General features: G+C 32.1%; 1 protein-coding gene across 1 annotated transcript; it reads left to right on the top strand.

The window, feature by feature from the left end:
• The first annotated feature begins 356 nt into the window (after positions 1 to 356).
• LOC139492910 (uncharacterized) lies at positions 357 to 12,578 on the top strand. Its single transcript, XM_071281060.1, has 5 exons — positions 357 to 763; positions 3,973 to 4,081; positions 5,766 to 5,883; positions 7,935 to 8,074; positions 12,332 to 12,578. Exons 1-5 carry the CDS (start codon positions 496 to 498, stop codon positions 12,576 to 12,578), a joined length of 882 nt encoding a protein of 293 aa, XP_071137161.1. The 5' UTR covers positions 357 to 495.
• The last annotated feature ends 12,057 nt before the right edge of the window (positions 12,579 to 24,635 follow it).

Raw genomic sequence — 24,635 nt, 5'->3', positions numbered from 1 at the left:
TAAAATTATTTGGAACGTATGGTCAACATTCTAAAATGCACCCGGAACGATAATACATGTAACTATAAATACCTTTAAGGATAAATACCTTTTGTGTTATAAAATAGTTATCTGAATTGCTTTTTGGAGATGCAAATGACAGATACACAAATCAAATGTACCCGTATTGTATAAATTGTATGAATAAAACATAAACAATTATACACTACTGTAAATTTACTGTTTCTTATACTACTGCAGTTCATAGTTTGTTTATAGTTTAAGATGGTTGTACGTGATATAGATCACCCGGAACAGATTTAAAGGACGACCACTTTTTGCGTATTGAAAATAAAATTTTGTTTATTGACGCATTTGTGTATTATATTTCAAAATACACGTACTCCTAAATGTATATATAAAATAAACAACTGCAATGGTTTGAAGAATTTTGTTTATAACTCTACAGAAGTAACCAATGTGAAAATATCGAGTAATCATTTACAAAGTTTTAAAATGGATTTATTTAAACAAAATTACATAAACCCTCGAGGATTCTGTCATAAGAAAAATGTATGTTATGTGTTTCATTACATTTTTCCTTTGCTGATTTATGTTCTTCTTATTCAACAAACTAATTGTTCATTCTGTGCTTCTCCGGAGTGTCTTGTTGGATATGATGCAGGGAAAATGCCAATGCCACATACTGCAAGTGGACTGTGTGGACGACATTGTAAATATTCATGGATTTGTGACCCTTGTCAAATACTGAATAGTACAGCAGGTATTTATTATGATGTGAAGGATCAATGCATAGAGCAGACAAAATATATATATATAAATGGTCCGTCTAAAGGAGAGGAAAATTCACCACAATCAACTTAGAAGAAAACATGTGTACATATATTTTAAGATTTTTTGTTAGTCCGTGTATTGACGCCAGTTTTTTTAATGTTCGACCTTTTCGATCGGACCAGATATCCCGCCAGCATTGTACGCAGAACAAAAGATTTAATTATACATACACAATGTGTCCATAGTACATGATGTCCAACTCGCACTATCATTTTCTATGTTTAGTTGACCGTGAAAATTGGGGTCTAAACCTGAAAATTTTTAACCTGAAAAAAATTAAGCGAAACAGATGGACGAACGAACCAACAAACAGACGCACAGACCAAACAAATATTTGCATAAATGGGGATTTAAAGTTAATTAATTAATTAAATAACAGAACTTGAAAATAATTCCAATAAATTGCTTCCCAAAGCGCAGCTGGATACGACCGTATAGGTTCAACCCTGAACAGTTGGGACAAAATTGGACACATTATAAGTTTTTGACACAGAATAACTGTAGTCAAAGAACTTAAAATTAGTTATACGATTTGAAATAAGAAATCTTGAAGACCCCCCCCCCCCCCCCCCAATTTATGTAATCTTACCCGCCCTTTTTCAAAAAAAAATCTTTCCCTCAAGATATGGTAATCATCTCAATTAAAATTTTTGATGAAGTTTGCAACCATCAAAACCCATTTAAATACATCATAAAAGTATTAGAATATAAAATGACACATAATCATGGCTAAAATTAATATATCTTCACAACATTTAAAAGTTTCTTCTAGACATGTTACAAAAAGGTATATTCTCGACGTTGAGGTTGACAAATTACACTTTAAATTTGAGGACGGTGTCAAAACATTGATTATAGATAAAAATTACATCATGTGCGTCTTGATGAATTCACATTTATGTAGAACATCATTATGTAACATCCTAATATTATGACAATTGCTTTTGTGATATTGTTGGCTATCATACGACATGAAAGGTGTACTCGTGCAAGAGTGGGTGGGCTAGTAAAAGCGGGGCTGAGAGTTATACAAGGTTATTCGATTCTAGATTGATAATGTATACATAGTAAGCCAGTTAAATAATAGTTTTATTGGTGTATTACAGTTCCCCTAGAACCCCCTCCCTCTCCCTGAAATAAACCCTGGTACCCTCGTAGAGTAGTAATAGGTACACATCTATAAAAACGCCATAATATTTTTTTAGGAAACCCCTAGCATTGTAAGCTTAACTAGAGGAAAGACCCATCGGCCATTGGTGTTAATTTTCCTATTGTCATTTTCTTATGAAAAGGTTGGCGAATTTCGACAAAACTTTCCAGGAATTTATAAAAATACGAAATATCTGGTGTTAAGGTGTAAATGCAAAGTCACCATGTAATGCTTTTGAAAGTCTGCAGGAATGTTCAACTGATGAGTAGTGAATTACACAGTGATGAATTACCACTGAACACTTTGATAAACACTATCAATATATAATGCATACTACTATCACAGTTTTTTATGTTTCTAGAAACAGCGAAAAAGTAATTCATACTATAACTAGCTGACAACTTTACATAATTTAAAAGCAAGGTAACGGCGGTTATTTAAATAAAGCATTTTAATTTTTATCTTATAAATTTTGTTTATTAAACATTAAATCAAACAAAACACATTTTATAGCCTTAGGACCAAAATTTTGATCAACTAGAATTAGGCCGAACAATTAAAAATATACAGTGTGATTCAGCGTATGTAAAAGAATGAAATACTAATAGCATGAAAAATTGTAACACATGCACTTATAGCAAAAAGTCCCAACATGAAGAATCACAAAATCCAAAAATATTGTTCTCTTATGTGTAAAATATTACGAATCAATCGAATGATATCCCTTATATATAATGCTTAATGGACCAATATCTATTTCGTTGAGATCCGAAGACCAATAATCAAGTAATTGTCCATTAACCAGGAAACCCTTGCCCCTTTTTTACCCCTAATTCCTAAACGGTTTGAGTCATAAACCCCAACAGCTAATCTTAACCATCCCTTTGTGATATCGGAACTGGTGGTATAATTTCAGAGTGATCCATACACTGTTCCAAAAGTCATTGTCTGGAAACTAGAAAAATACTTATTTTGGTTCCTTTTTGGCCCCTTATTCATAAAATGTTGGAACCAAAACCAAAAATTAATCTCAACCTTTCTTTTGTTGTGTCAAATTTTGTGTTGAAATTTTGTAGATTTCTATTTACTTATACTTAAGTTATTGTCCGGAAACCACATATTTTCGGACGACGCTGAGGATGAAGACGACATGATACCAATATACGACCGCACATTATTTTGCCGTCGTATAAAAAGGGAACTTCTATATAAGTATGGTGTATGAAGAACATGTAGTCATTACATTGTAACTAAATTATTTGGGTATTCAGCAGTCAAAAGTCACGTGTAATGATTTCGGACATTTTGATAAACACAAACCGACCAAACTTTTCAACAATATACTGTTCAGTAATGTGAATTATTTATTAGAAGATTGCAGCCCTTTTGTGTGATTGATATGTATATAGTCAAGTCCAAATAGTTTTTGTCGCACGATAAGTCCGCGTATTTATCTAACTCCATCTGAATTGTTACACAATTTCGATAGTAACATCATGATGTTTTATTGATTTTAACTCTTGAATAATTTTTTAAACATGTACTCCCATGACATGCAAAAGTAATGTCAGTGCATCTTATATACGTTTTATAATATGGATATATCAAGACATTAAAAAAATAAATCGTAGAAGTCATGCACAGAATATGCGTACTACATACAATGGAAATACTTCATTATGTTCACCAACAAGATTGTGATAAAAAAAATTGTATCATTTAAACAATTCAATGCATTGTCTTTTTAATTGCTTTGTATTTTTATACGAACAAAAAAAAATCGACATGCTGATATTTTTTAACTTTGAAATTATAGCATAATTTATATGCATTGAGTTAAACGTATGCTTAACCGTTAATAGTTTTAAAAAAACGTGTAAAACTGCTTACTGTCATTTTCAATTTAGTAGAATTAAAAGTATATCTAAATATATAAAATAGATAATTGCAATAGAATACAATCGTAAATTTTGTTTTGTTTATTTCAGCTGATGGCATTGATGAGATGCTTTTTGTTGTTGAACCACCTAAACCTATTTGCAGTTATGTGCGGGAATACAGAATTTCATTAGCAATAGTTAACAGAATGAATTCGGGGTAATGTGTTCAATTTTTATTTTAGTATTTCTTCCTTCTTTATATGATTTATAAAAAATCTGGCTCTGACAAGAATATCTTGGGGAATGTTCTATACCAAGGAATGTTTTTCTCCGTACGTCGTTATTACATACTATATCTTACCAGTATTTTCATTGTGTCAAGTGGTCAATAATTTACATTATCTATACAAGAAGCTTTAGATGCCCGCGAAATCGTGGTACAATTAGGCAAGTGAAGGGGCGGATCCAGCTATTTTTTTTAAAAAGAAGGGTTTCAACTGCATAAATCGTCAAAAATGAGAGGTTCCAACCACTGGACCCCATCCTTGACACGAAAATTAAGTGAACAAACAAAAATCGAAGGGAGTACGTCGACTGTACACAAAAGTGACCGCTAACGGTATCCGAATTCGGATATTTCTAAAATGATTTGGGTTTTTTATTAGGAAACAAGATTGTTTCAAAGACAAATTTAGGGTGTACAATAATTATAAAAGGTACCAGGATTATAATTTAGTACCCCAGACGCCCGTTTCGTCTTCATAAGACTCAACAGTGACGCTCAGATCAAAATAGTTATAAAGCCAAACAAGTACAAAATTAAAGAGCATTGAGAACCACGAATTCCGAAAAGTTGTGCCAAATACGGCTAAGTTAATCTATTCCTGGGATAAGAAATCACAGCGTAAAGACTTTCCGATTAAAATCACTCTATGTTTGATTCATATGTAAAATGGTAATTAATAAACTCATCATATATACAAGGAAAAAACCACTGTTCGCCAAACACTGGTATCATTTACATAAGACTCACCATTGACGCACGTATTAACAACGTTAAAATACCAAGTGAGACACAAAGCATGCATTGAGCAGTAATAATTGAAATTGAAATTAGTAAATTAAGTTAGACATGTTAGAGGTCAGCATGATATTCATTGAGGTCAATAAACCAAATAAAACATGTTCATTGTACTTGTATTAATATATATGGGGTTCGTGTTGTTTATTCTTATTATGAGTTTGACTATCCCTTTGGTATATTTCGTCCCTCTTTTATACAGTTAAAACATCAATAAAGGGTTTAATAAACTTCATTAATAAGTTAGTGATTGACGAGGGTCTAGAAAATTTACATAACGGTGTAGGACCCAGGTATTCATACAAAAATGTAAAATTTCGCCTTGTTCTTTAAATACAACTTTCATTCATGCAGAACAGAGGGATTTATTATTATGAAAATGTCATTTTGGTTTCTAGGGTACGAAAATAAAAGAAGTAGTATTTCAACTAATAACATCATTCGAATGTTTGTAAAACGAAGGTCTGTGAGTATTGCAAACGAAACACTTTGCGTGCCAAACTTTAAAAAATGACAAAGAATCTTCCTTTTTCAGCTATCGTTTACAAGTGATAAGATTTTAGCCAAGATTTTTCCCAAAATAAATATGTCTAGCGTCATAGCATGTATTTGATACAGGTGTAAATTATCGGTCTCATGTAAACCATTAATATTTATACTAAAATTCAGTTGTCATCAACTATTCCACATAGTTCACACAAATTAATGCTGAATACGCTTAATTGTTTGCCTACAGGGTTGAACAGAAATGGAAGTCAGTAGAGAAATTTAGTGCAAATCTACTGTGTTTTTGTAATTTAAAATTCATGTTTTGTTTCAGTAAGGGAACAAGTCAAGCAAAGACTTTTGCAAATAGTCTGAGGAAATATGAATGGAACTTTGAAACTGGATCTTGTGGAAATAATGTTGTTATATTTCTTTCTCGATACGATAGGCAGGTAATAAACATATTAATCCTTTGTTTTTTCGGAGTCATCAACTTGAACATACACGTAAAAGGGATTTTTTTTTTTATTAAAGTTTATTGGATGATGTATTAATCTATCATCTATTAAAAGAAACAGAATTGTTACGAACTTCACTGAGACAGCAATCGACTGACGGTAAAGGTAAAAAAACGAAAATGCAAAACAACAACTGTTTAATGCATGGCCTTCAAAGATGTGAAAATCGATACCATCTTTTACCAATTGTTTTGTTTTGGGTGTAAATTATAAAAGATTATATTAGGGTTAAAACAAAATGTCATACTTTTTGGTATATTGTTAACAAATAGTTTATATCTTGTGCATTTTTTTTCCGAAATAGAACAAACGTTTCACTGAGAATGCTGTAGGTTGTGATAAATGCGTACATCTTGTTTTATCAATCAAGAAATTTTAATGTATATTTATGTAACACTTAACCCAAAAATATTTTAAAATAAAAATGAAAACAAATGATCTAACAAATAGAAGACAAAGAAAACTGTTTAATTGATGTATAACAAATATAAAAAATAATTAACATTCCTTTATGGAAGTATATATCTTAGTAAATTCCAATGATCCAGCAAAGTTAAAAAAAAAAGAGGAGATTTTCTCGAAAAACATTTCTATTTGTTAAACAGTTTATCAAAAATTAATACAAGGTTCTTCATTTTAACAATATTATATCGAAATTTGCCTATTTCATTTATAACTAGTATCTATGTACGTTTATTGTTTTAAAACAGGCAACACTATAGTCAAAAGCAAGATTGACAAACAGACAAGCAACAATAAAAACATATATACTATTCAGCAATCTAGGGGTTGAGAAAAACAAACCTTACACGGTTTTGGTTTTTATCATTGCTAAAGGCTGCATGCTGGCTTATAATTTCTTACGTTGACTTCATTTGAACATGATTGTGTCATCGACAATAAAGCATGTCATTAGTTTTATACTTATCAACAACCTGACTTTGAGGCCAGCAGATACAGAAGTTCCTCTTCCATATCTATCATGTAATGCGGTACTTTCAAACGAATAGTTTGAAATGTAATATAATAAAGAAGATGTGGTATGCTTGCAAATGAGACAACTGTCTACAAGAGACCAAAATGACACAGACATTAACAACTATAGGTCACCGTACGTCCTTCAACTATGAGCAAAGCCCATACCGCATAGTCAGCTATAAAAGGCCCCGATAAGACAATGTAAAACAATTCAATCGAGAAAACTAACAAAGAAATGAACAAAAAACAAATATGTAAAACATAACCAAACGACAACCACTGAATTACAGGCTCCTGACTTGGGACAGGCACATACACAAATAATGTGGCGGGGTTAAACATGTTAGCGGGATCCTAACCATCCCCTAACCTGGGAGAGTGTTATAACAGTACAACATAAGAACGAACTATAAAAACCAGTTGAAAAAGGCTTAATTCATCAGATGGACAAAAATACAAGTGGACGTGGTCGGGTACTTATACATCCCGACACAAAAAGACACAATGAACAGATCTGAGAGTACTCGCGACGTTTGATTTCTTGACTGCTACCATCAATTTCATAAATTATAATAAACGCTTTCAGGAGGATCTAGCTTTATTATTCAACATATTACTATCAATGAGAAAAATAAAGGCAACAGTAGTTTACCGCTTTTTAAAAGAAGCAAGGTTTTTGGCTTCTTTTCAAAGTCATTACTGTTATCTGTTTTTGTTTTTTTAATAACCTCTAGAGTAACAAATTTTGTCGGCCTTCGTCAATTTTAAAGTTAACGACAAACAGTTACGTCACTGACAAATATGCGAAAAGGATACTTGGCTATGTTTACATATCCAAAAAGCAACTAAAACATAGCCTTGTCGACCAGAGCGAATATCTTTAGCATATATCAAAATATAGCAAAATTATTGAATTTAAAAAAAACTTCTGGTATATATTGCTTCAATGAACTTGTTTATTAGCAAATATCATATTTAACATGACGATGATTGGTGTTGTTCTGTAGATATATACATCAGCTGGTGAAGAAGCTTTCAAGGTTTTGAATGAAAAGTGTATAACTGGCATATACAAAAAAGCAAAGGAAGACTATTTTTTATCTGATGACTTTGAAGGAGGATTGAAATTCATGGTACAGGAATACAAGTATGGATTTATTTTTATTATATATGTTCGCACTGTATTCGTTAATCATGAAATACCACTGGTTAATACCTTCGTGACAAGATACAAATTTAACGAGGTCTCGCCACTAGACAACTCAAAACTGAATACATGAACGTACGTGACTGACCGAATTAAACTTACTACCGGGTTTGTATTACATGAGCAACACGATGTAGAGTAGGATATGTTAACCCTTTCGGAGCACATTAGATCACCCGCAATTTTTCGTGTTGCTTAGTCTATGTTGTTTTTTGTGTACTATTGTTCGTCCGTTTGTCTTTTTATTTTCGGCTTATAAGTTTGAAATCCCTCTGGTATCTTTCGTCTCTCTTTTTTTTCAGAAAAAAATAGCTCTCAAACTAAGAATAACAAAGTAACAATTATTTACTAAGTATAGTCTCGTTAAATAATTTAAGGATGCACTTAGGTGATCTAGGGTAAAATTAAATAAATCAAGAATTCAAAATTGATGAAAATATAAAGAATATGAGCCAATTTAAAAAAAGCTATCTTATATATATCTTAACAATAATTACAAGATATATTATACAATCAAAGTCTGCTCATCATACTTATTATTTAAAAAGCACTCCTTAGGGATAATATATTGGGTCATTTAGTACTTCCTGATTTCGACCATTCTTGCTGTTTGCGGTAGAAATTTGGGTTGACTCCTTCGTTCCCCTTTCACTGGATCTTTCATCTAACACTAAATCAGTTGAAATGTTTTGTCAGAATTCAGTCAGTATCACTGTACAAATTAACAAAATAGACAATATGCAATATTGGTTTTGCTCATTGTTGAAGGCTGAAGACTATTGTTGTTAATTTCTGTGTTATTTGGTCACTTTTTGAGAGTTACAACTCGTCTAAACATCAACCCAACAATGTTAGATCTGTAAATTTGCTTTCGTAATTTGTTTGTTCTTTCCTCGCCGGGATTCGAACCCATGCTACTGAGATATCGTGACACCAAATCGCCTGCACTGTAGCCGTCCCGCTAGACCACACGACCACCTGGGCTTCATAAAAATGAAGCTTTCGGTGGCCGGGTGTTACCTTTCCAAGTCAGTGTTAATTATCTATAGTAAAGGATCCTACAAATTTATGTAAGATACAGTCACAGGAAATAATTATATTTATAAGTACGTCTGAGCCAGTGACAACTCTACAACAGATTTATCCATCGGATCACCAGCAGTGATGGTTGTATGATTGCAGTTGTCACTACACACAGGCAGACATATACATATATTTATTTACAGTGATTGTATGCTTCTAAAAATAGATTAGCATCCTGCAATTATACTGAAGAGATGAGAAGATGATCATTTCTGTACACTAACAATAAATACTTCGTGTATTGTATCAGAGATCCTTATTTAATTCCTACACGAAGGTAACACCTCCCGAAACGAAAGCTTATTTTAATAAGCTAGAGTTAGAGGAGGGGATAAGGTCTCTGCACAATGCTAGGCGGTGTTGTCGTAGAAGTTAGAAAAAAAAGTACAGGTTCCAGCCCCTGCGCCGTGGAGGAAGTTACGATTCAAATCTACTCTAACATCGTTAGGTTGATTTTCTAGGCACTTTGTAAAACGTCTGAATAGTAGTCCACGATTTTCTCCACGAGGGCGCTGGATCGTTACGAGTAACGATACATGTACACAATAAATAAATTATATAAACGCCTAAAAAAGTGTACACAACAACTCCAAATACAAAAAGAGGTAACTATAAATGTAATTATTTATAAATATTTCGGATAACAGATATCCTTCGTCAGTCAGATTCTGATGTTAAATGAATCATTTGGTCCGAGTACACAGTTATTTCGTAGTGCATTTCTTTTAGACAATAAATGAAAATTAAAAAAATCCCACCTGCGCTTTCTCAATAATATTTTCACAGTGTGTTGTACTACTTTTGGGACAAATTATGTCAAAATTATAGAAAACTTCATCAGCTCTAACTCAAATTATGGACAATTTTATGTTAAGGGGGTTTTGAAATCTTTTGACAGCTTCCGGAGTGCTAATTTTTTACCTTTTTCAGCTGGACCTAATCACTACTTTACATTAATATTTATGACCCAAATTTTTTTACAGTGTCATTTCACCCCCCAACTTGCTATATGAGGCATAAAACATGGAGAAATAAATTTGGAAGGGGTATAACAAAAAATGGCAAGTAACACACTGTCCACACTAAGGACTACAACGAAAATCAAAGGACGATAACTGTGTACTCGGACCATCTTTAAGACTACTTCGATTAAACTATTACAATCTTGAAATTTATACAATAAAAAAAGTCAAACCGAACATCAGTTAAGACGCTTGCACATTTCTAAAAAAACATTACATAGGTTATATGGCCTATTACAACAGAGAGCTCACATATATGTTTAAATACAAATAATAATGTGCGATTTGAACTAGCACAATTCTAAAACTTTATCGGGAACGACAATTATGATGGTATAACATGTAAAAGCATGATAACGGCTGTAAAATTACCAAACTGACAGCACTGAACGATCTAAATATTTGAAATTGACAGTAGCTACAACAGAGTCTGAATACTTAAACATCGCGACCAAACGGCCGTTTAAATGTAATAATAATTTTTGACTAAGTATAACGAGAAGAACGTGGCTTGGTACTTATACATCCCTAAAAAAATTGAGTAATTTAAATTGCTGTATTCAACAAATTTATTTAATAAATGAAAAAGGTTAAGAAAGAGAAACAGAGACTGTAATAATAAGTAATATAACCTAAATGTGAAGCACTACACCGAGTCGAACTACATCTTTTCATTTATTCCATTTGGTGCCAAAGTTGTTAGTTTTCTTAACCAAAATCTTTCCCGAGCAAGTCTATCCTCCTTAGACCAGGCAGAGTTGTGGTCAATGATTTTAATGGTCAGTCGATTGAGATCTGTCTTAGTGTGACTAGGGGATCTCAAATGTCGACTGAGAGGGAGGTCTGGCTTGCACTGGTAGTCGCTACGATGGCCTTTCATTCGTTTGTGAAACGGCTGTTCTAACTTGCCTACATACTGTTTACCACATTTACACTGCAAGAGATACACAAAATTTGACGTCTTGCAATTCACATTGCAAAATATGGTGTATTCTGTGCCAGTGGAGTGACTGTTAAAAGTCTGGGTATCCAGTATTTGTTTGCAAGTCAGACATTGTTTGTTTCCGCAACCCTTGCAAGAGCCCATAGATGAAGAGCCTGCTTGAGAGGATAAATCAGCTCTCACCAGCATGTCTTTAAGGCTTTTGGGCCTACGGAAAGCCAGTACAGGTGGCTATATATATAAATGCCTAAAAAGTGTACACAACAACACCAATAAAAAACAAACTATAAATGTAATTATTTATAAATATTTCGGATAACATATATCCTTCATCAATTTGATTGTGATGTTAAATGAATAATATGTCAGTCTACTTAAATTAAACTATAACAATCTTGAAATTTATACAATAAAAAAGTCAAACCGAACATTAGTTAAGACGCTTGCACCATTCTAAAAATGTGTGAAAAATGACACAGGTTATATGGCTAATAACAACAAAGAGTTCAAATATATGCTTTAAATAAAAAAAAAAATAATGTGCGATATGAACTTGCACAATTCTAAATTCTTTAACGGTGAAGACAGTTATTATGTTACAAGAACGATTTGCGTCAATGAACATTCCAATTAAACAGGTCTGAACGATCTAAATTTGTAAATATTTTAAATTTGACAACGGTAGAGTAGTTACAACAGAGTCTGCGTATTTAAACATCGCAAACAAACATAATAATAATAATATAATATTTACAAATTTAGATCGTTACGTGATGATGACATATTTGTTAACATTGATGTTATTCATGATTTATGGTTGTTTTATGTAAAGTATCCGTTTTTATTCTGTAGTAAGTCACCACATCAGTTTGATCATGTAAATCTATTAAATAGTAATTTTATAAAATTTACTGTTCGCAAAAGTATGAATTATTCTAAATAACAAGGATGTTTTTAACATAGACAGAAAGCCGTATTGCTCATAATTCATACCGCATATATTACTGCAAACGCATACAGCTTTGAAAATCATGCTAGTTATATAATTTCAATAATCTTTTAATTTATCAATTTGTTGATTGTATGCAATTTGTTATGTATATTAACTTGTAAATAGTATTTCATATATTGATGCAATTTTCTTTTCAGAAAAGCTTTAGAAGAAGGAAAATGCTCTTATGGTTTAAAATCATGGGAACTCATAATCGTATTGACAGTATGTGGTTCTATCTTTGGTTTTGTTTTGATAGTCTTTTTGATGGGGAAATTTTGTCCTGGCAACGGTTCAAGCAGTAGCAGCGGACGGGGAGGATGGGGCGGAGGGGTAGGAGGAGGTGGAGGAGGAGGAGGAGGTGGTGGTGGAGGAGGAGGAGGAGGAGGAGGCGGTGGTTGTTAAGATGAAATAATAAACTAGGGTTCAAGAGTATGATTTTAATTAGTTGTTCAGGCGTCCAAATGCAACCTAGTACGATAAAATGAGAAAATGCATTTAGAGTTAAAGATACTAACGTTGACTTCTTTATATGCTGTTTTATACTATATGTAAAGTAGTTTATCGACCTTATACTGGATAACATAGAAAAAAATATAAAACAGAAACAAACAGAGATTTGACTAAAACATAAACTTTGAAAAAAAACCTGGAATTCATGACCATAAATGAACGACTCTGATATGGACGGTGCATATTTTAATCGGAATATTACTCCAGGGTACATTTCGGCACATGTTTTGTTGTATGTTTTATTATTAAAACGCATTTGTAACGACTAAAACAAAAATGATTTCCTTTAGATATACTATTTTATGAAACAGGAAAAATCGTGTACGATAAACTTAGGCCGTGTTCACACCAAACGCCATGTACAGTAAACTTGTTTACAATTAGTTTAATGTACTGGACATTGGTTTCACATTAAATTTGTTCACATCTATACACCTTGTTTAATTACCTGTACATAAGATTTGTTCACACTTGTAAACTCTATGTCATTTAAATGTTCATTACGTAGAACCGAATGCAAAGTTTTCGGACAACTGTTCTAGCAGTAAGGGAACGACCATTTGACCTCAAATCGGCTGGGGGGGGGGGGGGGGGGGGGGGGTGTCGATGGAAATATTCCGAACCCAAATTGGATTAAAAAAAAAAAGGTCCTACAGATGATACAAAAATATTATAAATCAAGAGTTTCCCCATACATTATAGTGTTAAATGTTGAAAAAAAATTGATTACCAGCATCGAAAAAAAACCCGGATTTAAACGTTTGCGCGGCAAAATTTCTGGCTCAGATAAATTAACAAAATGCCCCCCCCCCCCCTCTTTTTGAGTTAAGTGGTTGCTTCTTTATGAAAGCCATTTTGATGATTTGCAGTAGTTTAAAAATAATAAAGATGTCTCGATTAAGCATTAGAAAACGTAGGCTGCAGCAGCATGCTTACAGGCGAAGAATATATATTTTTATTTTCATAAAGCCAATGCATTACATCGGTACAGAGATTGAAGGAGAAGAAGGAATGACATATAAGGGATCACTATATTCCTATCTTTTCTGTTCGTTTCAAATGGTATTTCTTCTCCAAGGAGTATTTGGCAAAGGGAGGGGGTAATGTTGTTTTTTTTAGTTTTAAGGGTAATTTAACTGATCCGAGATACATGTACTAGACAAACAATACATTTACCTCACACTTTTTAAGTACTGCATTTATGAGTGAATCGTTATTTGAGTAAAGACCAGTGGCAAACATTTCTGTGCAAGTCATGTCGATTTAGAAAGACCTTAATTGTCAAATGAATTATGTGTTCGGCAATGATGCTGCTTTGAGTCTTGATAAGGGCTTAATAAAGCTACGTTAAGTTTAAAAAAAAACACAAATAAATATATCAAGTTTAGACAAATATGTCTGTAAAGAACTTTATTAATAATTGTTATAAATATCAATTTTATTCAAAAAATGTTTCTTCCTTAAATATGTACACGGTTAAACTAATGTTTTAAATGCCTAGTTTTATGTACACTAAATCTACACAAGGCCTACATCGAGTATCGACTGCATGTAGACAAAACATGTTTTACACTACATGTAAACATTGAGTTTTATCAATGGGAACGTAATTTTGTTTAATTTACGTGTGAGTTACACTTACACATCACCGAGTTTAGGTCAATGTGAACACGGCCTTATATTACAATGTCGTTGAAAGAGTAGATCAAACATGGTTTTCAACATAAACAAATTGAACATGTGAATATCCCTACGCTTACCTTAAAAAAAAGAAAAGGTCCACTAAGTTCGATAAGTCCTTAAAATGGCCCCTATTTCTATCTTAAATTTGAAATTAGAATGTATTTACCAATATCACAATGAATCATAGCCAATACAGTCCCTAGGTAGGAAATATCTCTTTTTGTCTACAAATATCGTACTTGCGTTCTATTCAAGACGTCATGAATAGCACCTTTATGTATAAATACCACCAAATCATGGTACATAAATCACGTCAGATTGTATATGGAAAAGGGTTGAACAAATAGGTTCCCTTGAAATTGACAGTTGTGGGAAATTAATCCTACGTGTCTTTCATTGCAGTTACTCAATTGTTATTTAAATTTGCTTATTTCCTTCGTGCTTTTATGTAAGTAATTTCAAAAACATTAAATGAAGTATTGACTACCTTTTGTCTGAACATATGCAGTTACATGTAGAGCGTTTGTTATTCAAAACGTCTAAATAGCACTGCAATAAACAAGGTAAAGCAAAAAATCCGAGTATTAGTATAGGAATGGTATTAGACGGTTCCTTTGCTGTCCGTGAAGTAAGTTGACAACCTTTTATTAAACCAATCCTTTATAAATCTAATTCTAGTGACTTCCTGTACTGGTTTTTGCTTTGCTTAATTGATTTATGACTATTGAACAATGGCTTACTTCTGTTGTCTTTTTTCATCAACAAACAAAGCCCATACCGCATGGAAATCATAAAAAAGGTCACGAAATGACAAATTTAAAATAATTCAAACGAAAAACTAACGGACTAATTTTTGTACAAAGTAATGAACGAATGAACCAAATATGTTATACAGCAACAAAAGGCCACCACTGAAATACAGGCTCTTGATAGAAAAACATACTATATAGTGGGTTTGAACTAGTAACACACAGTTGAAAAGTGCTTTACTTGTCAGATGACAAACACTGGTCCGAGAAAATAGTTTTAGTGTACGGTAGTGCATTTAAAAAATTTAAAAAAAGATCTATTTATAATTTATAAAATATGTTAACAGTGTGGGGTACTAGTATTACAATTGAAACAAAATATATGAAAATTATACAAAAGTCTACAACTTAAATTCATGACTCTTTTTTGTATAACGGTTTGATTACACAAACAAAACTTCAGATCTAGACATACCAATTTTTGACCTTTTCAAACTTGACCAGATCACTTCTCGTTTTAGATTATAATCATAACTATTTCCTACGTGTAAAGATTACTACGAACAGATTTTAAATGTTATTCGACTTTTTTGCCCCCGGCGGCAATATGAGTAGGACAATTTTGCGGTTATTACATATGCAAAACCCATTTTTTTCGTAACAAATATGTGATAAAATTATAGATTATTACATGGCATTTTCCATATTTGCCTGAGTATCAGCCCTAGACTCCCATACCAAGCCAGAGTGCTTGATATGGGTCGAGGGCTGAGACCAGGACCAATATGGAAAAGGATAAGTTATAATCGATTGATAACATATTTCCCAGCTGGAGAAAAAGAAAGCATACTTCTATTAAATTATGTTTAAAAAAAAAGGTCGAGGTTATCAATCAAATTGCAATATTAGCTGGGTTATTTCACCCCAGTATTATACTTGCTTTCTATTTTTATATAAATGACTGAGGATAAATGTTGAGCGTTCTTTTCAATATCAAGATTTTTAGTCTTATATAAATGATTTTTTTTATTAGTTTGCTTTGAAGTCGATATCAGTAGCTGTGAGTACTCCATAAAATTGGTGGATAGTCTTATTGGCAATCATACCTCATCTGATTATATTTATATTTACTGTTTAGTCTTTGATAAAGTATATTCATCCGTTTTCCTCTAGTTTATGTTTTAACACGTGATTTTCTATGTATCATTAATCGAATTTTAATCCAAGTAACCGTTATTAACTGGTGGTAAGCGGATGGTCGTAACTAAAAGTTACGACCATCCGGAGATGGGAGACAACTGTAGGGATAAGGTTTTCTTTTCCGATTTTCGTGCAGTATAAGGTTCATTTGAGCCAAACCGCTTGTCTCATACATACAATACGGCAGTTCGGTGATATTGAAACCAAATTTGATGCATTAAGACATTCCAATTTTCGTAAAACAGTCATTCATAAATTCGAGCATGATGGCCGTAACTAAAAAAAAACAAAAATGTTGATGATGGTCGTAACGTAGATTTGTGATGCTCGTAACTCTGTTTTAATAAGACCGAATAAGGCAAGTTAAGAGTTTTAAGCGGGCCTTTTATATATATGCATAATTATATTATATGATGTATTTTTGAAGATTTTATTTTTATTTTTACATAAAACGTAAAATAAAGCAATTCCAATCCGTGTAACACTTATCAATTCAAAATTTAAAAAAGTTTTAGAATATTAGTTTTTGGGGAATTTTGATTAAATAGATATAGGAAGATGTGGTGTAAAGTTTGATTTAAAATTCCAAATGTTTAAAAAGTTTTGGACCAAACAAGGCAATTTAAGAGTTTTAAACGTGTCTTTTGTTATATGAATATATTATATTATATATTTGTGAAGTTGTTTCCACCTAATAATAAAAACTAAAAGGGGTGAAGAGAGGGGTACATGTAAAGTGCGAAACGGAAGAAAATTGGAACGAATCTAACGAAACAATACAAAATGAAATGAACAGCCATATATACTGAAAATATAACGTATAAAATTAACCAAGAGGCAAATAGTTGAATTAATGTAAGCGGTTAAATTCAGTAACAATTTCTCAAAAGTGGAGAATTCGGTTTAAAACAAGAACAACAGCTCTGATTATGATAGGTCTTAGTTAGAAATAAAAAGCACGAAATGTATCAAATCATTGTTTAATTACAAAATAAATGATTTTAAGAAAAGGCATTTTTAATAAATTGGACACCACCTGAAATAACACTGAGTATCCTGGTTTTTTTTTCTTCTTTAGATTTTGCATCTATTGAAAAGATAAACTTTTTGAGGATGTACTTATACTAGGGGGTGTTGTTTTTTAATCTACAATTATTGTTATGTCTGATTTCTTAAGGTTAATCAATTCTTTTTATTCATAATCGATCTTAGAGTAAGGGCGCGTCTTCACAATCAAGCAGCTCTTATTCGGGTCACACACTGCCCTTTGGCGGCATTTTGACGAGTACCGTACAAAACAGACGCCTAACGGACGTTGAACGGACATTTTATCCGTTGGACGTTCATTCAAAGTTTTGAACATGGTCAAAATTTTCCACCGGACAGAACGGACGTCGACGGATAAAACGTACGCTTAACGGACATGCAACGGATATGGACTGATGTCTAACGTTTAAGAACGTACGTCTAACGGACATGAACGGATTGAAAAAAAGTTATGCGTTAGGCGTCCGTTCAAGCTATCCGGTAAGGTGTGACCGAGGCTTTACGGATAGCTCGAACGGATACCTAACGGATAACTTTTTTTTTCATGTTTTAATGACTATTTTACCAAGAATGATTTTATCTATCAAATTAGGTTTCAATATCAACGCACTCATCAATCGATTGAGAAAAAAAAACAAAATCCGGGTTACAAACTAAAACTGAGGGAAAACATCAAATATAAGAGGAGAACTACGATAAAACAGAAACACAACACACAGAAACATATAATATAACATTGGCTTAGTACAGGACATTTTAAGAAAAAATGGTTGGTTGAACCTGATTTTGTGGCTAGCAAAACCTCCTGGTTTTATGGCAAAACACATGTAAGTGCTTTATATTGTTGTTGAAGACAGATATGATACAAGATTTTTTACCAACTTTTTGCTAGCAAAATTTGAATATGTGTTAACGCAATAACTTTGTTAAAAAAAACTTTCACGAAGCTGCAATGTGTTATTTTCGGTAATGATTGGGGAGAGGGACAAAAGATACCAAAGGGACAGTCAAACTCATAGGTTGAAAATAAACTGAAAACACCATGGCTTGAAACAAAAGAAGACAAACAGACAAATAATAGTACAAAAAAAAGATATCCCTGGTGTGAAAGAATTTAGGTGAAGTAGGCCGTAATTATTTAACTAATATAGCTTGATAGAAAATAGTTTTTTTTCAGATCTGTTATTAATATCAAGTGTGAACTCTTAGTTCTTCTCTTAATGTTTATGTTTAAGAACACATATCTGTTAACAAAACTAAGGCTTACTACCTCATGAATCGATTACCTTAGCTGTATTTGGCAAAACTTTTAGAAATTTATGGTCCTCAATCTCTTCAACTTCGTACTTTATTTGGCCTATTTAACACATTTTAATTCGAGCCTGATGATTGAGTCTTTTGTAAACGAAACGCGCCTCTTTCTTTAATATAAAACTTCAATCCTGGAATCTATGGTGAGTTCATTTATTGATATATTGATCTTTCCTATTCGTATTCATATAAAATGCAATGTAATTCCCTGTAGAAACAAAAATGCGGTATTTTTTGACAGAATTTAGAAATTTAATAACTATGGATAGAATCTCTTTTTTCTTAATTATCGACATAATTGTTGCTTTTCTTTCGATCGTCAGTATAGAGTTATTTCCGATGTACAATTAAATATATGCGCTATGATAGAAGGATAAATTCTTTCTTAAGAAGCATTTATTTTACGAATAAGTTTGCAAGATTTGTATACATTTTTGATAATATTTATTCAGTTAACATGCCTAGTAAGTTTATAAAGAGTAACACATGTTTTCAATAAAAAAAAAACCTGAAATAATCATTTATGTATTGTGCAACAAAAAGCCCTTAAGGTGGTATGGGTGTCTTCCTCCATCTTGGATTGTAAAAAACAGAGAATCAAAGGTCCAGATTTTCCATCAAATTAGCAAAATTTGATGCAGGAATGCAAATGTTTAATGTACATTTTCATTTAAAAGTACCAATTTATAAGAATATAACTTCTAAATATTGATATTTTTGCAAATGTTAATTATTTTTGGTTGTTTTTTTTGGTTTTTTTTTTAAATTGGCATTTTAAGGGGAGGTAACTCTAAAAAAGTGCATTTTCTGAAGGATTCTGTATGGAATTTTCCTATTTTGTATTTTAGCCGGAAAAAACGTACGATGACCCTATCTTTTCTTTTGATATTCTCAAAGCAGTGTCTGAAAGCTATCTTTTCCTGAAGTATTTAACAATTCTATCATTTTGTTTAGTTTCTAATCACAAAATGGTGTTTTTTCCTGTATAATCCATACAAAATGTGTCATTTTGTCCCGTCCTGTAGCTTGAGAAAATGCGCGGTGACCTATCATTTTTATTATATTTTTCAACATATATCAATAGATACAACGTTTTGGCAAAGTATGAACAAATTCTATCATTTTTATTTTAGACTCCCATACCACCTTAATAATGTTTAATTCTTACTTCATCTTTCCACTGTGTATTAAGTGAAAACAGTTTTAATGTTATATTTATTGTCGAACTATTACAGAAAAAAGTGTTGGTTTTTTCTTGGATTTAAGCAAACTTGGATATTCGTATTCTTTATCACACGTGAGTGGACTTATTTTTATAACGGATGTTCATGAAACGTGTTGACTGCCATGCCGATTGTCAAAAAATGAATCCCCACATGTAATAAAAAGAATCTAAATTATCAATTTAGTATCGAACAGAAAAAGAATGAACTTGCGGAAAAGATGGCATAGCGCAAACATGGTAAAGGTTAAGGGTTATTTATACAGCATAAACAACATTTCCAGAAAAAAACAAAAAAGTTAGCGAAACACATTTGACTAACAGATTGAACAGCGGATGTTAAATATATAATATATATATAAACGCATACAAAGTGTACAACACAACACCGAAATTATAAAAGAAAACATTTAATGTAATTATCAATGGATATTTCAAATAACAGATATCCTTCATCAGTATGATTATGATGTAAAATTAATCATATCAATCTATTCTGATTTAAACAAAATAACCTTGCAATGTGTACAATTAAAACAATTTAAACGAACACAAAAAACGCTTGTACAATTCTCAAAATTAAAAAAATTACGTAGGTAATATAGCTATTTAAGATGTTACAACAAGAACTATGTGGAAATGCATTCACAATGAACAGCGCTGACCGATCTAAGCTGGTATAATATTTCAAATTCGATAACGGCTGAGTGCTGCGTGTTTAAAGATCCCAAATTAATAGCAGTTTAACAATGATTAAATAATAATAATAATAATAATAAATAAGGTTAACTGAAGTAGCTGCGTTCTTGTACATCCCAAATGAATAAAACCCTGCTATTTAAACTGGTATAGTTCAATGATTTAAGAGTTGACAAAGTTAAATAAACTCATTATAGATACAAGGATCAGAATAGCAATAGAGAATGTGCAGTAATATGTAATATAACACAAATGAAAATCACTACACATTGGATAAGAACATTTAAAACTTCACCACCAAATAATATAAATGAAAAGATGTAGTTCTATTTCGTTCAGTGCTTTTCATTTGGGTTACATTACATGTAACGTATTGCACATGGTTTGGAGTGGAATCTGTTTCTCTAATGATTTTTATGAAGACATTTTCATTCCTTCCATTCGAATGATCTGCAAAACGATGAGTTATTTCTATTTTACGTCCTCAGGCATGGTCTCTTTTTTTTTCATGACGTAAAAATCTCGAGAACACACAAATTATCAGTCAGCCAGATAAGAAAAGTTCTGGGGGAAATGTTAAAAAATTAATCCATATGCAGCAAAGTCCACGTTTTTGAAATTAAGTTACTGAGCAAATTTTAAAGGACATCATCAAGATGTAACCATACAGGTAGAGAAAATGAGACGACTTTTTCTTAAAATGAAAATAAAATAATAAACATTTTTTATAACTCTAAACTATTATAAATTTTTGAACCGGTCATTATCATGTAAAAGTCTGTTAACGACCAGTTTTCAGGTCCGTTTTGTTCTGTTAATGACCGATGGAACTTATTACTGAAGAATAAAGAATGTCATGTGACCTCTTTTTATCCAATACGATAAGCCTTTTCTTAACCGATATCAAATAATTTATATTAATTTGGAAATGGAAATGTTTATTAACATAAGAAGCATCAGAAATATTAAAAACAAATCTAGTTGAATACAATTATTTTAAACTATATTATAAGTTAATATGATCTATATGAACTTTTCCATTGACCAAGTAATTAAACTTAAAACTTGTAATAGACCGTCGTTTAATGTGAAAATTGCTTGTATAAAATATTCAACAATGCTAGCAGATCACATATGTAGTGCTTTTTTCCACAACTCTTCAAAATTTCAACACAATTCACAAAATAGGGTAACAAGAATTCCGATGAGTTGCCAAAACAACAAACACTTGAAAAATATATTATGAATCACTTACAATAAAAAAGGATGTAATATTATAACCAAGAAAAATATCCTAAACATCTTAACAAAATAAAACATAGATATCGAAACACGGGAAACAAAGTTTTGAGATATTCTATCAAGTAATATAGAAGGATATTACAGTACACACTATAGAAATATTGAAAAAAAGCATCAAAGTCTAAAGAGTCTCTTGTAGAATTTGTACAAGCTGGAAATCCTGACAATATGCACATGTTGACTTTGTTATGCAACAATATTCAAAGTTTTATTTTAAAAGATCATAAGCAGAAACAACAAAAAAAGATTTTTTCTACATCTTAACCAACATGCATTTGATTTAGCCACCTGGAATTCACCTATGTTCATGATGTTTAATTAGTATGATTGTTTTGAAAAGTATGCACTTTTGCTTTGATAGCTACTTGCACCTATTCCTAGAACGCCAACATCATTTTACAGGTAAATTGTCGGTATATTAAAGAATGTTAGCATTCAAGGAATAAACCAACAGTTTATATATAAAAGAGGGACGAAAGATACCAAAGGGGCAGTCAAACTCATCGAAATCGAAAATAAACTGACAACGCCATGGCTAAAAAAGAAAAAAGACAAACAGACAAACAATAGTCCATATGTTGTTATTGGCTTTGAACTAGCTGTAAATAACTGCGATTACTCTCAGATCTGTACTTGGCCACTCTGTGTTTTTGATAGACGAATTTCTATTGATATCCATCTGATTAGTTATTTTTCAACTAATGTGAATGTTTTTTTTTTATGTTGTACTGTTACACCATTGTACCAGTTTCGGAGAGGGTTAGGTGCTTGATTCTGTACATTTTTGTTTTTTTGTTCATTATGTGGTGCCTCAATTAGGCCGTTCGTTTTCCAGTTGAATAGTTTTACATATGTCATTTCGTGGCCTTTTGTAGCTGACTATGCTGTATAGGCTTTGTTTATTGTTATAGGCCGTATGTATATTAATTTCTGTGTCATTTGGCCTCTTTTGGAGAATAATTTCATTGGCAATCATACCTTATCATATTTTCATAAAAACAAATTACTATTTCAATAAAGAAAAACAAAATAGTATAAAGTCATCATTATATAGACAAAGTTCATAAGCAAACAATGAAGGACAAGAATACAAAAAAATGACCATATCACACTAATATAACGGCTGGATGTATATATATCGAGCCTAGCTAAGGATTTTACCCAAAAATGGAACAGAGTAAAGGTAAAAAATATACAAAGACAAATAAAAAGAACACCAACAGGTGCACTTCTGTAAATATAGACAGAGCAATTTCCCATAGGAACTCCCTTAGCGGATTATGCAACTTCTTTTTATGACATTTCATGAACAGTTTTATCCTAGAATGGAAAGTTGATATGCACTACTATTTTATTCAAATGATAAAACATAGGGCTGTGCGGCATACTTTTAACCTGCATGTGCCCCGAACAACTTATAAGTAGTTTAAAGTTATTCTTCATTTATGTCCTACCCTTCTCTTCAATTTGGATGACCCTCATAATTTAAAATTCACCACAACCATATCTATAAGATGAAACATAGAAATCCTTTATGGAAACAAGAACGTAAACAAAACATATCTATGACTATAACGAATCTCCCCAAAAGAAACGTGGTTCGGGAAACAGATGTGTAAACAAATGTAAAGCACAAAAATGCCGATAATCACCTCAAAATCTAACTTAAATTTTAAACAGACTTATTCAGAATGAATATAGTTACGATACTGTTGTCTTGTCATTAAAGATTTCATATTTTGGAATTGATATTGATTCATTCATAGGTTATTTGCATCGGAAATAACACATTAATTCTAAAACCCGGTGATTGCATGGTACGGGTATGTTCTTCTCAAATATATTTAAGATGATATGATACTAAACCCCTAACGGAAGGGATCGTGATTGATTTTCATATGAAAGAGGCACAATCTTTCAGTCAGTTTAATTGAGGTTCAAGCAGTCCTTTGTTAATTTATGTAGCATAGTCATTTTGTTTAGTTTCTTTTGCAACCGATTTGCTCATATTATTACAAACCCAGTAAATAGTCTAATTCGGTAGGTCACATTCACGAAAAGAGAAGCGGTCGGTCTTTACGCCGTGAGGAACATATCCGATATCATCTGTGAAACGGTTGTTCCATAATGGTCAACCAACGGATGGCGTCCGTAAAATTTACGAAGCGATGATTTCATATTCACCATTTGGAACTTTTGGTTTAATAGTTATTATATTATACAGTATTGTTCTTATTTTAACAGTGATTTTTGTTCACAAAGGATATGAGCTCAAAAACCATGTCAATAAAGTTAACTGTACCAATTTTCTTGTACCAGATGCGCATTTCGATAGTACATTTCTCTTCAGTGATGCTCGTGGCCAAAATATTTGAAATCCAAAGCTTATATAAAAGATGAAGAGCTATAAGCCAAAAGGTCCAAAAAGTATAGCCAAATCCGTGAAGGGAATCAGAGCTTTGCATGAGGGAGATACATTTAAAAAATTGACCGATCACATTACATTATGAGCACGGCTTTTTCCCGTCAGTATATTATTTACTCATATTTACTTATTTGAAGTCTCGTTGATAGCTATCTCGTTGGTTATCACACAATTTATTATTTTTATACCAATGTTTGAGGTGAATTGCTCAGCTCCCGCCTCAGTATCGAGCGTTTAAGTCTTAAACAACTGTTGTTGATTTTTTCATTAGTTGACTTTCAACTAGCTGTCAGTAACTGCTAGTACTCTCA

This window comes from Mytilus edulis, chromosome 10 (assembly GCF_963676685.1).
Source record: "Mytilus edulis chromosome 10, xbMytEdul2.2, whole genome shotgun sequence".
NCBI lineage: Eukaryota > Metazoa > Mollusca > Bivalvia > Mytilida > Mytilidae > Mytilus > Mytilus edulis.
The sequence above is the reverse complement of the archived record's forward strand: the minus strand, read 5'-3'. Positions and strand labels throughout refer to the sequence as shown.